Below are 14,163 nucleotides of genomic sequence, written 5' to 3'. Positions count from 1 at the left end.
CCAGTACTGGGGGGAGCACTGTGGCACTCACTAGCAATGGTGTGGTCACTGGGGGGTTGGGAGGCACTCACCAACACTGGAGGGAAACTGGGGGGTCACTCACCAGCACTGGGAGGTCATTAGGGGTGACTGGGGGCACACACCAGCACTGGGGATCACTGGGGATTGGGAGCACTCACCAGCATTGGGGATCACTGGGGGCACTCACCAGCACTGGAAGGTCATTGAGGGGTCACTGGTGGCACTCACCAGCACTGGAAGGTCATTGGGGAGTCACTGGGGGCACACACCGGCACTGGGAATCACTGGGGATTGGGGGCACTCACCAACACTGAAGGAGCACTGGGGGGGGGTCACTCACTAGCACTTGGAGGTCATTGGGGGCATTCACCAGCACTGAGAAGTCATTGAGGGGTCACTGGCGGCACTCACCAGCACTGGAAGGTCATTGGGTGGGTCACTGGGGGCACTCACCAGCACTGGAAGGTCATTGAGGGGTCACTGGTGGCACTCACCAGCACTGGAAGGTCATTGGGGAGTCACTGGGGGCACACACCGGCACTGGGAATTACTGGAGATTGGGGGCACTCACCAACACTGAAGGAGCACGGGGGGGTGGGTCACTCACTAGCACTGGGAGGTCATTGGGGAGTCACTGGGGGCACACACCAGCACTGGGGATTACTGGGGGCACTCACTAGCACTTGGAGGTCATTGGGGGCATTCACCAGCACTGAGAAGTCATTGAGGGGTCACTGGCGGCACTCACCAGCACTGAGAGGTCATTGAGGGGTCACTGGCGGCACTCACCAGCACTGGAAGGTCATTGGGTGGGTCACTGGGGGCACTCACCAGCACTGGAAGGTCATTGGGTGGGTCACTGGGGGCACACACCAGCACTGGGGATTACTGGGGGCACTCACTAGCACTTGGAGGTCATTGGGGGCATTCACCAGCACTGAGAGGTCATTGAGGGGTCACTGGCGGCACTCACCAGCACTGGAAGGTCATTGGGTGGGTCACTGGGGGCACTCACCAGCACTGGGAGGTCATTGGGGAGTCACTGGGGGCACACACCAGCACTGGGGATTACTGGGGGCACTCACTAGCACTTGGAGGTCATTGGGGGCATTCACCAGCACTGAGAAGTCATTGAGGGGTCACTGGCGGCACTCACCAGCACTGAGAGGTCATTGAGGGGTCACTGGCGGCACTCACCAGCACTGGAAGGTCATTGGGGGGTCACTGGGGGCACTCACCAGCACTGGCGCAGTAGGATCTTGAAGCCGTCGGGGCAGCCGGAGGGCACAGGCAGGTGCAGGCTGTTGCTGCCCACGCCCCAGATGATAGCCGAGGAATCCACGTCCTTGTAGGGGATTTCGCCTGTCAGCAGCTCCCACAGCACCACCCCGAAGGACCTGGGGGGGACGTGTCAGCAGATGTGGGGAGCTCTCCAGTAGTGGGAGGCGCCAGAATCAGCTTCTCCCTCCCAGCCCCTCCTCTTCCCTCAAACCTCCAAGGCACCAGGTGATGGGAAAGGAGGCAGCTGATGCCAGCCTGGGAAGATCATCTGGATCCAGCAGGGTGTCCCCCATCCCCCCATGTCCGCTGTTGGCCAGGCCAGGCCAGGGAGAACTCTACAATCCATAGACAAGCTTCCCCCAGCTCCAAACACTCCTGTCCCCCACTGACCCCTCCAGCTGCCCCAGATCTAGTACTTCTGTGGGCCCTCCCCAAATCTCCCTTCAAATCCCACCCTGGCTAGGATCTCAAGGTGCTGCAGGGCAGGAGCAGAGGCTGTGGGGAGGGAAACTGAGGCACTGTAACCCTTTAGAGTCCAGCTCCCTTCCTGACCCACCTTCTTCCCAGGATCCCCTGCCCCCACCCCATTGCAGGGGATGGAACCCCCAACCCAAGTCCTACTCCCATCTCTTTCTCCGCCCCCACCCCTGCCCCCTGTTCCTGCCCTAGGCCAGGAGCCCTCTCAACTCCAAATCCCGCCCGCCAGTCCCTGCCGTGGGCTCGGAGACCCCCACACACCTTTCCCCCCCAATCCCTCCCCACCCAGCCTCCCATGCTCACCAGATGTCGACCTTCTCAGAGACGGGCTCGTTGCGAATGACCTCGGGGGCCATCCAGGCCACAGTGCCAGCGAAGGACATCTTGGTGCTCTTATCACTCAGCTCCTTGGAGGTGCCGAAGTCCGAGATCTTCACCACGTCATCGTAGGTGATCAGCATGCTGGGGGGGGGGCAGAAAGAGTCAGCATGGGTAGGGGGGTACTAGCCCCTCCACCAGCAGAGGGCAGTGCTGGGTGCTATCCCCTCCATCAGCAGGGGGCATTGCACGGTAGGGGATTCTATCTCCTCCACCAGCAGGGGGCAGTGCTGGGTGCTATCCCCTCCATCTGCAGGGGGCATTGCAGGGTGGTGGGTGCTATCCCCTCCACCTGCAGGGGGCAGTGCTGGGTGCTATCCCCTCCACCTGCAGGGGGCATTGCAGGGTAGGTGATTCTATCTCCTCCACCAGCAGGGGGCAGTGCTGGGTGCTATCCCCTCCATCTGCAGGGGGCATTGCAGGGTGGTGGGTGCTATCCCCTCCACCAGCAGGGGGCCATGCTGGGTGCTATCCCCTCCACCAGCAGGGGGCATTGCAGGGTGGTGGGTTCTATCCCCTCCACCTGCAGGGGGCAGTGCTGAGTGCTATCCCCTCCACCAGCAGGGGGCATTGCAGGGTGGTGGGTGCTATCCCCTCCACCAGCAGGGGGCAGTGCTGGGTCCTATCCCCTCCATCAGCATGGGGCATTGCAGGGTGGTGGGTGCTATCCCCTCCACCAGCAGGGGGCCGTGCTGGGTGCTATCCCCTCCACCAGCAGGGGGCAGTGCTGGGTCCTATCCCCTCCATCAGCAGGGGGCATTGCAGGGTGGTGGGTGCTATCCCCTCCACCAGCAGGGGGCCGTGCTGGGTGCTATCCCCTCCATCAGCAGGGGGCAGTCCCTGAGGCCTCTTGTCAACCCAGGTGCTGGGTCCTTGGAGGCCCCCGAGGGAGCAAAGGGGGGTGGGGGGTTTCCCCTCTTGGCAGGGCTGGGAATGGCTCATGCTGGAGATAGATCAGGGTGCATTCCCCGCACCCACCAGCAGGGGGAAGAGCTGGGCCGGTTCGCGCAGGCTGGGGGTGGGGGTGATGGGCCTCAGAGCTCTAGCTGGTGACTCTGCCCTTGCCTAGGGGGTGCCCCCTCCCCTGCGGATCCCATGTGCATCCCTGCTTCCCTCTAGACCCCATGCCCCACCCTCCCCCCGATTCCTCTGCAGACCCCATGCCCATCTGTGCCCCTCACCTGCAGGCCCCATGCCCATCCCCACCCCCCGCCAGCTCCCATTCCTGCCACTTACTTGGGTGACTTGAGGTCACGGTGGATGATTTTGTGCAGGTGCAGGTAGTTCATGCCGCCCGCGATGCCCATGGACCAGTCGACCAGCAGGGAGGGGGTGACCTTGCGCCCGGCTCGCAGCACCTCATACAGCTGCCCCTGGGCACAGAACTCCATGATGATGCAGTAGCAAGGAGCCTGGGTGCAGACGCCCCTGAAGGGAAGGAGAGCAGGGCTGGATAGGAACCAGCCGGGCAGGAGGTGGCACCTCCTCAAGGCCAGGAACAGATGGTGCCAGCTGGGCAGAGATGCCTGTCTAGTTGGGCATAGTGGGGACATCCCGGCCTTGCCCCTCCCAGGGAACCCTGCACCCCTCACCCATCCTGGCCTCAGCTGTAAGGTGAGTGCCCCTCCTAGAGAGCGGACACCACTGCATGCCCAGATACAATGGGGTGCAAATGGGGAGTGGGGGTGGGCACAGCCTGGCAGGGCCACAGACCCTGCATCCCATGCGTGTGCATTACTGTGGATACATGGGAGGCGTGCTCTGGGTTTTGTGTACCCCACGTGGATCCTGCACCATGGGGGGAGCTGAGGGGTCTCTCCCCATTTGAGGAGCCCCCTCCCCCATACTCACTTGAAGGTGATGATGTTGGGGTGTTTGAGCTTGCGCAGGTGTTTGATGTCCGTCTCCTTGAGGTCTCGCACCTTCTTCACCGCCACCTCCTCACCGTGAAAGCGCCCCAGGAAGACAGCGCCCTGCGCCCCGCTGCCCACCCACTGCAGGTCCAGGATCTCCTCGAACGGCACCTCCCACGTGTCTGGAGGGATGGGGCAGGGGTGAGTCCCAGAGCCGGTGCCACCTGCCCTGGGCACAGAGATGGGCTGGGGGAGTCCCAGAGCCAGTGCCACCTGCCCTGGGCACCACTCCCTAGTGACTCTCTGCAGAATCAGTTCCCAGGAATCAGGACCAAACTGCCACGGGTGAGGGGATCGCAGGACCTGGTGCCCCTCCCCACCCAGGCACCTGCCAAGCTGAGGCAGAGCGGCTCCCAGCCTTCTTGGGTCATAAAGTGTGACCGCAGTGAACCTGCAACTCTGTGTCTGGGGAGGGGGCACTGCCGCCCTCTGCTGGATGGAATCAGCACTGCCCTGCTGTGTGCCATAGGCCCTACCCTGCTAAGAGCTCATGGAGAGTCTCCTGCTCCAATGGCAGGTGCTTGTGGAGCAGGAGAATCCGGATTCTCTCCCTGTGGGCATGTCCCCATCACTACTCTGGGCACGGCCTTGAGTCCACACGTTCCAGTTCAAGTGAGACCGCCAGCAGCCAGAAAGAGAAAGAGGAACATCTGGGTGATTAAAACCCGCAGGCAAGTCCCTGGGTTGTGGTTAGTGTGTGCGTGCAAGCATGTGTGAGTTCATGCATGGGTGGGTGCACACGTGAGTGTGTGTGCACAATTCCTGCACATCTGTCAACTCCGGCAGTGCACTTTTGCTCTCTCCTGCTTCCCTCCCTGTGGCAGCTGTGACCCCACCCCAGCAGAGCTGACAGGGCCAGTGTGACCCAGCCCCTCTCCATTCTGAGCTGCGGTCCCTGTGACAGGACAGAACCCGGGAGAGTGTGGGGCAGGCCCTAGCCAGGGCTTTGGTATCTCGCAGGCCCCAGACCCTGCTAGAGTGGCCTGCTGCAAACACGTGTCCCAGCGGAATCCCCTGTGGGGCCCAGGCTGCTCCCCCCATGGGGCTCAGCACAAGGCCCAGTGGGCCAGGGAGCTGCACACAGCCATGGGCACAGCCCCACCTGGAGACACGAGCTGTCGGGGCCTTCAGGTGCATTCGTGGGAGTGGGGGTTCACTGTCATGGATCAGACGTCCTGGCCCGGCTCTGTCAGAGCCGACAGCGTCGGAGCTGGCTCTGCCACCAAACAGGGGCAGCTGGCTGCCTGGCCAGGGGGAGCTGCCCATGGTGTGCCAGGTGCACGCCCTCTGCACGCTCACTCACTAACACACATGCAGGCATGTGCAGGCACTCACAGCTGCACACACAGACACACAGGTGCACGCACACTAAAATGATCACATCCTCCATGCACACTAACACACCCTGCCACCTTCAGAAAGGCACCCAGCCACTCCCAGGCACATGTTCACATGTACACACTCACATGATCGCAGGCACACGCGCACACATGCACACACGCACACACACACAATCTCAGACACACACTCACACATACACACACACACACTCCAAGGCTCACATGCACATGTTCCCAGACACACACACACACACACACACACGCTCCCATTCACATGCTCACATATTCACACATACACACAGGCACACGCTCACACGTACACACACACACTCCAAGGCTCACAAGCACACACACTCACACATACACACACACACTCCCAGGCACTCGCTCCCAGGTTTGCACGCACACACTCCCACCCCTCCCACACACACACACTCAGGCACACGCTCACATGTACATGCTCTCACACACACACTTCCAGGCTCACATGCATATGCTCCCAGACACACACACACACACTTACACACACACACACACACACACTCCCAGGCTCACCCACTCGTCATGCTCGCTCACTCCCACTCAACGCTTGCCGACGTGCTAACTGCTGCAGGGAAGCCACTGGCAGAGCCATGCTGGGAGAATGCTGCCAGCAGCCCCCACTCCAGCCTGGGCTTGGGGCCATCCCTGTCCTCCCATCCCCTCGTCTGACCCCAGCCACAGACGCAAGAGGCCTGGCGAGGAGCCCTGCCGGGCAGAACTGCAGCGAGGGATGGGAGCAGGGCCAGTTGGGCAGGGAGAGCCAGAGCTGTGAGGGGATGTGGACTGGGTAGAGTTAGACTCTGGAAGACAGACTTCATGGGAGCTGACATTTTCCCACCTAATCTTTCCTCCTCCTCCACCTCCCGGGGAGATGCCGACCACAGGCCCTGCCCTTACAGACCTCGGTACTCACCTCGAGAGCTGGGGAATTCACTCCAGAGCCCTGGCTTGGAGGATTCCATTCTGTGCCCCGTATATCTCATCCCCTCTCCCTGGCAGATTTGCGGGAACAGGACATCCTGCATTTTCTCTTCCCACCCTGGACTGCTGCAGGTCATTGGCAGGTTAAACAGCTGCTGTGTCTCCCCCTCAGAGGTGGCTGCATTTCAGCCACAGACAAAGTCGAGCACATGGGGATGGTAGGGGCCAGGGACCAGCCTATAACTATTCCAGTGGGGCAAGATTCTTCCCTCTGTTCCCTTGGGGGCTCTGTAGGACACTCTGAATCGAGACTGAGAGCAGCACTGTCCTAGCATGGCCTTCAGCTGTCCTGGGAGGCAGCTGGGATCAAACACGGACCCCCTGGATTGCACGGGCACCAGCCAGCGTGGCTCAGCTGGCTGCAAGAGCAGCCTCAGAAACCGCCTTACATGATCCAGCCACTAGAGGGAGACAGAGCCACGCTGTGACTCTAATGGCACTACAGGACAGACAACTTATACCCGCGGGCCCAGTGACTCCCATGGGGCTCTGCTGATTTACACCCGCTGGGGATCGGGCCCAGTGACTCCCATGGGGCTCTGCTGATTTACACCAGCTGGGGATCGGGCCCAGTGACTCCCATGGGGCTCTGCTGATTTACACCCGCTGGGGATCGGGCCCAGTGACTCCCATGGGGCTCTGCTGATTTACACCCGCTGGGGATCGGGCCCAGTGACTCCCATGGGGCTCTGCTGATTTACACCCGCTGGGGATCGGGCCCAGTGACTCCCATGGGGCTCTGCTGATTTACACCCGCTGGGGATCGGGCCCAGTGACTTCCATGGGACTCTGCTGATTTACACCCGCTGGGGATCGGGCCCAGTGACTCCCATGGAACTGCTCCTGATTTACACCAGCTGGGGATCGGGCCCAGTGACTCCCATGGAGCTCTGGTGATTTACACCCGCTGGGGATCGGGCCCAGTGACTCCCATGGGGCTCTGCTGATTTACACCCGCTGGGGATCGGGCCCAGTGACTCCCATGGGGCTCTGCTGATTTACACCCGCTGGGGATCGGGCCCAGTGACTCCCATGGGGCTCTGCTGATTTACACCAGCTGGGGATCGGGCCCAATGACTTCATGGAGCTGCTCCTGATTTATACCAGCTGGGGACTGGGCCCAGTGACTCCCATGGAACTGCTCCTGATTTACACCAGCTGGGGATCGGGCCCAGTGACTCCCATGGGGCTCTGCTGATTTACACCAGCTGGGGATCGGGCCCAATGACTTCATGGAGCTGCTCCTGATTTATACCAGCTAGGGTATCTGGCCCAGTGACTTCATGGAACTGCTCCTGATTTACACCAGCTGGGGATCTGGCCCAGTGACGCCCATGGGGCTCTGCTGATTTACACCCGCTGGGGATCAGGCCAAGTGACTCCCATGGGGCTCTGCTGATTTACACCAGCTGGGGACTGGGCCCAGTGACTCCCATGGGGCTCTGCTGATTTACACCAGCTGGGGACTGGGCCCAGTGACTCCCATGGAACTGCTCCTGATTTACACCAGCTGGGGATTGGGCCCAGTGACTCCCATGGAACTGCTCCTCATTTTACACAAGCTGGGGATCGGGCCCAGTGACTCCCATGGGGCTCTGCTGATTTACACCCGCTGGGGTATCTGGCCCAGTGACTTCATGGAGCTGCTCCTGATTTACTCCAGCTGGGGATCGGGCCCAATGACGTCATGGAGCTGCTCCTGATCGAGCCCTGGTGCAGGTCAGATCAGAAGCCAACCGAGAGCTGGAGCAGCCCGTCAGCGCCCCCAGCTGGTCACCGGGCCAGGCCGGCTCCCACAGCCTGTTGCCCAGGTCCCATTAAGGACCCTCCCTGCCACAACCAGGGCCACACACCTTCCTGCGGGTGCTTGTGCTCGGTGGAGTAGGCTTTGCCGATCATGGTCCAGACGGGCCTGAGGCAGCCAAAGAGCCCTTCCAGGAAGCCGCTGCCCGTCTGGCAGTGGATCCGGACCTGGTCAGCGTGGTAACGCGCGTGCCGCACCTCGGGGTTCCCGGCCCCTGCCCCGGCTCCCCCGCCCCCACCGCCGGCCTCATTCTCGTGCAGCTGCAGGACGCTGTTGGCAAACTGGTGGCGCGTCTCCTCGCTGGGCGTGGGGCTGTGGCCGCCCCCGTCGATGGGCACCACGTCCCGCAGCACGCACTGCGTGGGCGTCAGGTCCTTCTCGGGGGTGCAGTCCGAGGCGTCGGGGTCCAGCTTACGGAGGGAGCTCTCCGTCAGGATGGTGTTGAAGCTGGCGAAGGACGGGGAGGGGGTCCGGGTATCATGGAGGCAGGCCATGGCGGGCTCTGGGCATCAGCAGCCCCCGCACCCCTTGGGCTGGTGGTCGATGGGCGTCCCCGGCAGAGCCTGGGGGAGACAGGGCCTGGAGGGGAAGAAATATCCTTGTGCATAAGATCCCACTGGAAATCATAGCCCCCTTGGGGGCAACCAGGTGTATTCAACGCCCGCCTGCCCGCTCCACTTCTGGGCACCTGCCATGGGGCTGGATTTGCCAGCATCCCCAAGTGGACAGCACCCACTATGCTACTGAACATGCCAGGCATGTCCATGGAGAAGGCACCTCGCCTCCCACTGACTGTACCCATGGGAGAGGTGGTGGCGGTGGTGGGGGCAGACAGCCCAGGAGCGCCCTGGTGTGCGATCGCATGGCCAGAGTGGGCAGGGAGCTGCTGGCTTCTCTGCTCCTGCCTGAGTCCCTGTCGGTATCACCCGGGAGCAGCAGCCCGAGCTCTCTCCAAGGTGCTGAAGCCCCCGACCTGCCCCTTGGCTGGTCCCTCGCCACGTCCCTGCCTCTAGCTGGGCAGGTCCCGGCCCCCTCTGGGACTGACAGTTAATGCTACAGACCCACTGCATTGGGGGAGAGGCCATGTTGGAAGAGTCCTGGCAGTGTGGCCTAGTGGTTGGGGCATCAGGAGTTTGGCTCAGGGCTGGCAGTGATTCCGGGCACTAGTGCCCAGGTGTGAGATGCACCCTTGGAGTACTATCGTGCTGGCACCAGATCTGTGGGGGGGGTGGGGGGGAGCGTGTGTTCCCAGCCCAAGCAACTGGAGCCTGTGCATCTTGGGATCTTTCCCTGCAGCTGGCCCTCCAGCGCAGTGCCCCCGAGCATGTGTTCATGGGAGTACGTGTGTGTGGGTAGCTGTGTTCGTGTAGCTGTGTGTGTTAGTAGCTGTGGAGCTCTGTGTGTGTAGTTGTGTGTCAGTGTGTAATTGTGTATGTGCCTAGCTCTGTGTGTTGTGTAGCTGTGTGTCAGAGAGTGTGTGTGTGTGTGTGTGTGTAAATGTGTGTTTCTGTGTGTAGCAGTGTGTCTGTGTAGCTGTGTGTCAGGGTGTGGCTCTGTGTGTAATTGTGTGTGTGTGTAGCTGTGTGTCAGGGTGTGGCTCTGTGTGTTGTGGCTCTGTGTGTAACTGTGTCAGTGTGTCTGTGTATAACTGTGTGTCTGTGTGTGTAGTATGTGTCTGTAGCTGTGTGTCAGCATAGCTGTGTATGAGTAGCTGTCTGTGTTTCCATGTGTGCGTAGCTGTATGTCAGGGTGTAGCTATGTGTGTGTAGCTATGTGTACAGCTGTGTGTACATAGCTCTGTGTGTGGCTGTGTGTCAGGGTGGATGTGGCTGTCTTGGGGTGTAGCTCTGTGTGTGTGTAGCTGTGTCTCAGCGTGTGCGCGCACTCCCATGCCCTGTGGACAGCCGAGGCTGCACTGGGAGATGGCAGCGCTGTGCCAGGCTCTCTCCCACACAGGTGCCAGAGTTCAGCTCATTGAGCATGCAGAGCAGCAGGCTTCCCGGGAAATCAGGCGGCTGTGCGGGAACCAGGAGCCAGCCCTGTCTGGCTGCTCCCCTCCCTGAGGTAGCAGGGGAAGCCCTCACCACAGGCCATGGCATGTCACCTCTTCAGCAGTCACCGGGTGGGACCAGCATCACCCAGGCTGGAGCTGAAACACCCACACACCCTCCAAACCCAGCCATTGACCAGAACAGTAAGGCCACCACCGCCCCCCTGCCCCACAAGGGCCGGCGCAGGCAGGGGCAGCTGCTCAGGACCACCAAGTGCCGGGAGGAGGGACCCATGATGGTAACTCTCAGTATAAATCCGATGAGCAATATCAGGGATCCTGTTGTTGAGACAATCCACAGGGAGCCTGGGGTTGTCCACAGAGGCTAAGGGAGTTAGGTACACAAATCCCAGTGAATTTCAATGGCAGCTGTGCACTGAAATCCCATATCGATTACTAGATAGATTCAGTGGAGGCAGAGGGGGTGGGGGAACAAGGGGGGGGTATGAGGATAGATAGATAGATAGATAGATAGATAGATAGATAGAAGGGTGTGTATGGGGATCTAGATAGATAGACAGATAGATAGATAGATAGATAGATATGGGGATGGATGGATGGATGGTTTCTTTCTTTCTTTACACCTCAAGACACTGTCTCGACCTGCCATCATTACAGACCCTTACAAGCACATTGCGAGCCTTGACCCTGTCTCAGGTGGGCCCGGCTCACTCAGGGAAGGCGGGCGGCGCGTTAGCCAACGGGTCACCAAAAGGCTGGGTCAAAGGGGATTGTTTCCTGCGTTTGCTCTCCCTCACTGACCCTGCTGACAAGCTTCTCTCTGCAAATGACATCAAAACCGAAAGCTGCTTGGCCCACACAGGGTTAATTCTCCACGCTGGGCTCCAGGGGTAACTTAGGGGCTTGCTAACTCCCCCAGCCTGCTGGAGGACAGGGAAGCCAGTCTTGGGTTTAAAGCATAGGCCCAGGAATCAGTCCTCCTGGGTTCAATTCCTGCTTCTGGGAGGGGGTGATAGAGCAGTGGTTAGACCCAGATTCTGGGACTCAGGATATCTGGTTTCTAGTCTCAGTCCTGGAAGGATGGAGCATGAGCCTAAAGCACAGGGCTAGGCATCAGGATTCCTGAGTCCTATTCTCTCTGGAGGGAGTGGGGGAAACTCTTTGTGCCTCAGTTTCCCCTTCTGTTATGTGGGGATAATGCTATGAGCTGCTGGGGCTAAATTAATTACTCTTTGCAAAGTGCTATGAGATCCTCAGATGGAAGGTGCTGGCTGAGTGCAGTGCTTCCTGGACTCATCCCACCCACACCACAGCTGATTGGGGGGTGGGGGGATTACTATAACTTAAAGAGGTCCCAAAAGGCACAGGGCACTTTATAGACATGGTTCCCTGCTATTAGGTGCTTAGGGTCTAAAAATAGACCGATCAGACAATGAGTAATGACGGGGTGAAACCAGGGTAAGAGAGAGGTCTTATACCAGCTTGCACCACAGGTGATGGAGTCGCAGGGCATATGTTGTCCATACCCTGATCTGCCACTATAGCCTGGCTACAAAATTCTCCAGCAATGACACATCAAGGCAATGGATCTCCCAGCAGAGCAGCAGCAGCTTCCTGACTACAAGACAGCAGAGTGGATGCAGCAGGATCTTGCCCCATTTGTGCCCCTCCCAGCAGCTCCTGGGCCCAGCTCGAGATCATCCTGTTTGTGACACCCGTCACCTGCAGGGAGGATCCAGCCATGATTCTACGGACGATGCGTGAGTCAGGTTGGAAGCTGGCTCACTTGGCTCTGGGCTCCCTTGGGGCTGACAGGACAGGACGTTGGCTGGGAGCAGCACATGGGACTCAGAGCCCAAGGAGATCAGAGCCTTCAGCCATCTCTGGGCCAGATCCTCCCAGTCTCCCCCTCCATGCCCCAGCTCCCAGGCAATGCGCCTGCCACTCCCTTTCCACATCAGGTGAGCCAATGGCTGCCAGCCGGGCTTGTGATTGGCTGGCAAGCCACGTGTATGCAAATTAGGCTAGGCTTTGGCCCACCCCGTGAGACTCCATGTGGGTATGTCTCTCCCTGAGGCTACTGACTGACATTTGGGGCAGCATGTGCCGGCTTAGTGTGAGTGGCACATCGGGGCCTCGAAGGGGGCACGGTGTCACACTGTGAACTGGGGTCACAACTAGAGCCTGGAGAGAACCCGGAGGCCAGAAATCCTGACAGGCTCCTCACCCCTAGCCATGCAGCGCCCTTCCCTACTGAACTTGGCTTAACTTCCCCCCAGCCTGGCTTCAAATGCCCCAAGTGAAGGAACTTCCCCAGCCAGGCCGATCCCACTTCTCCATAACCAATGCTTCATTTCCCCCTTTGTAAACATTCTCCCCCCCCACCCCCAGCTCCTTATCACCCCCTTATACTGAGTGGCAGGTCTCCTCTCTCTCTCCCGGATGCTCACAGCCTGCAAATAATGACCACTGGGGGTATGGGGAGGAGAGCTGGGAATGGATGGATAGATAGATAGATACATTATCTCACTCTCGTCCCCCTTCATCATCATTTGGCTGGACTGCCCAGGTGATATTATTTTGCTCTGTCTCCTGCACACCCCGAAACAGCCCCCCCCTTTCCTTCTCCCCTTTCTGTGATTCTAACCCTGTCCAATGTGTCCACCTCTATCTAGTAAGCAGGTGGCCAGTGCGGATTGCGATGGGCTGATCCATTCCCCCACTCCGCCCCAGTGCACGAGCGCTGGCTGAAGCAACCCCCACCCTCGGGGTAACTCTGGCCCCATGTCTGTCTGCCCTCGCCATTCTGGAGTGACAGCTGAGCAGGGCCCCCCGCCAGCAGGGCAGGCCGTGCCAGCAGGGAGCAGAGCAGCCCCCCTCAGTGGGTCAGTAGGTTCTGGGCTCAGTCACACACGGGAACCAGCCTAGCATGAAATGTCCAGCACTGGCACCTGGCTAACATGGGTCTGGGGGGGTGGGGGTGGGGTGGGAGCAGGATATGGGAGTTCTTCTGGGGATGTGCAGAGAGGGACATGGACCCATCTGAGCCCATGGTCAGTCTCTGTCTGTCTGCACCTATTTGGGTCACTGCAATACTGGATGAGAGATGATTCAGTGAGGGGATTGCAGACCTTCTGCATCCCTCACCCAAACACCCCTCCTGCATCCCCACTCCAACACGCCCTGCACTCCTTACCTCAATGCCAGACCCTCTGGTACCCCTCACCCCAATATCCCTTGTACCCTCACCTCAATGCCAGACCCTCTGGTACCTCTCAGCACAATACCCAGACCCTTTCTTACTCCTCACCCCAATACCAGATCTCTTTGATACCCAACATAATATCCAGACCCCTTCATACCGCTCACCCCAGTGCTGAACACCCCCCAAACTCCTCACCCAATGCAAGACTCCTCCTGCACCCCTCAACCAGTGCAAGATCCTTCCAGCACCCCTCACCCCAATACCCCCTGCACCCCTCATCCCGATACCCAGACCCCTTCAAACCCCTCACCACACTGCCCCTCCTGCACCCTTCACTCCAGTGCCAGGTCCCTTCAGTACCCCTTACCCCAATATTCCCTGCACCCCTCACCTCAATACCCCCTGCACCCCTCACCCTGATATCCAGACTCCTTCAAATCCCTCACCACTCTGCCCCTCCTGCACCCCTCAACCCAGTGCCAGATCCCTTCATACCCTCACCCCAGTGCCCAGACTCCTGCCTGCCCCCCCACACTTCCCCCCTCCCCCGCAACGCAGCCCCTTTATGAGCAATGACCTAGGGCTGGAAGCGTGCGGTGCCAGGCCAGGTGGGACTGGTGTCCTCTCAGCACGGCACACATCAAACCAACAGGTGCAAATGCCCTGTGCCCCCACCTGGCACTTCCCAGCCACCGAGCCCCCGTGCCCGG

At 59.9% G+C, this 14,163-nt stretch overlaps 1 protein-coding gene across 3 annotated transcripts in view; it reads right to left on the bottom strand.

Annotated features, from left to right (window-relative positions):
- Positions 1-14,163, bottom strand: part of MAP3K12 (mitogen-activated protein kinase kinase kinase 12) — an 82,601-nt gene that overhangs the window by 7,794 nt on the left and 60,644 nt on the right. For all 3 annotated transcript variants that reach the window (XM_030554445.1, XM_030554444.1, XM_030554446.1), the window contains exons 2-6: positions 8,287-8,816; positions 4,009-4,192; positions 3,394-3,585; positions 2,083-2,241; positions 1,260-1,418 (exon numbers count right to left, since the gene is read on the bottom strand). In XM_030554445.1, the coding sequence (XP_030410305.1) occupies positions 1,260-1,418; positions 2,083-2,241; positions 3,394-3,585; positions 4,009-4,192; positions 8,287-8,731 (1,139 nt within the window). In that variant the 5' untranslated portion in view covers positions 8,732-8,816. The remainder of the gene's footprint in view (positions 1-1,259; positions 1,419-2,082; positions 2,242-3,393; positions 3,586-4,008; positions 4,193-8,286; positions 8,817-14,163) is intronic.

The sequence above is a fragment of the Gopherus evgoodei genome, chromosome 3 (genome assembly GCF_007399415.2).
Source record: "Gopherus evgoodei ecotype Sinaloan lineage chromosome 3, rGopEvg1_v1.p, whole genome shotgun sequence".
Lineage (NCBI taxonomy): Eukaryota > Metazoa > Chordata > Testudines > Testudinidae > Gopherus > Gopherus evgoodei.
This window is presented reverse-complemented; position numbering and strand designations above follow the sequence as displayed.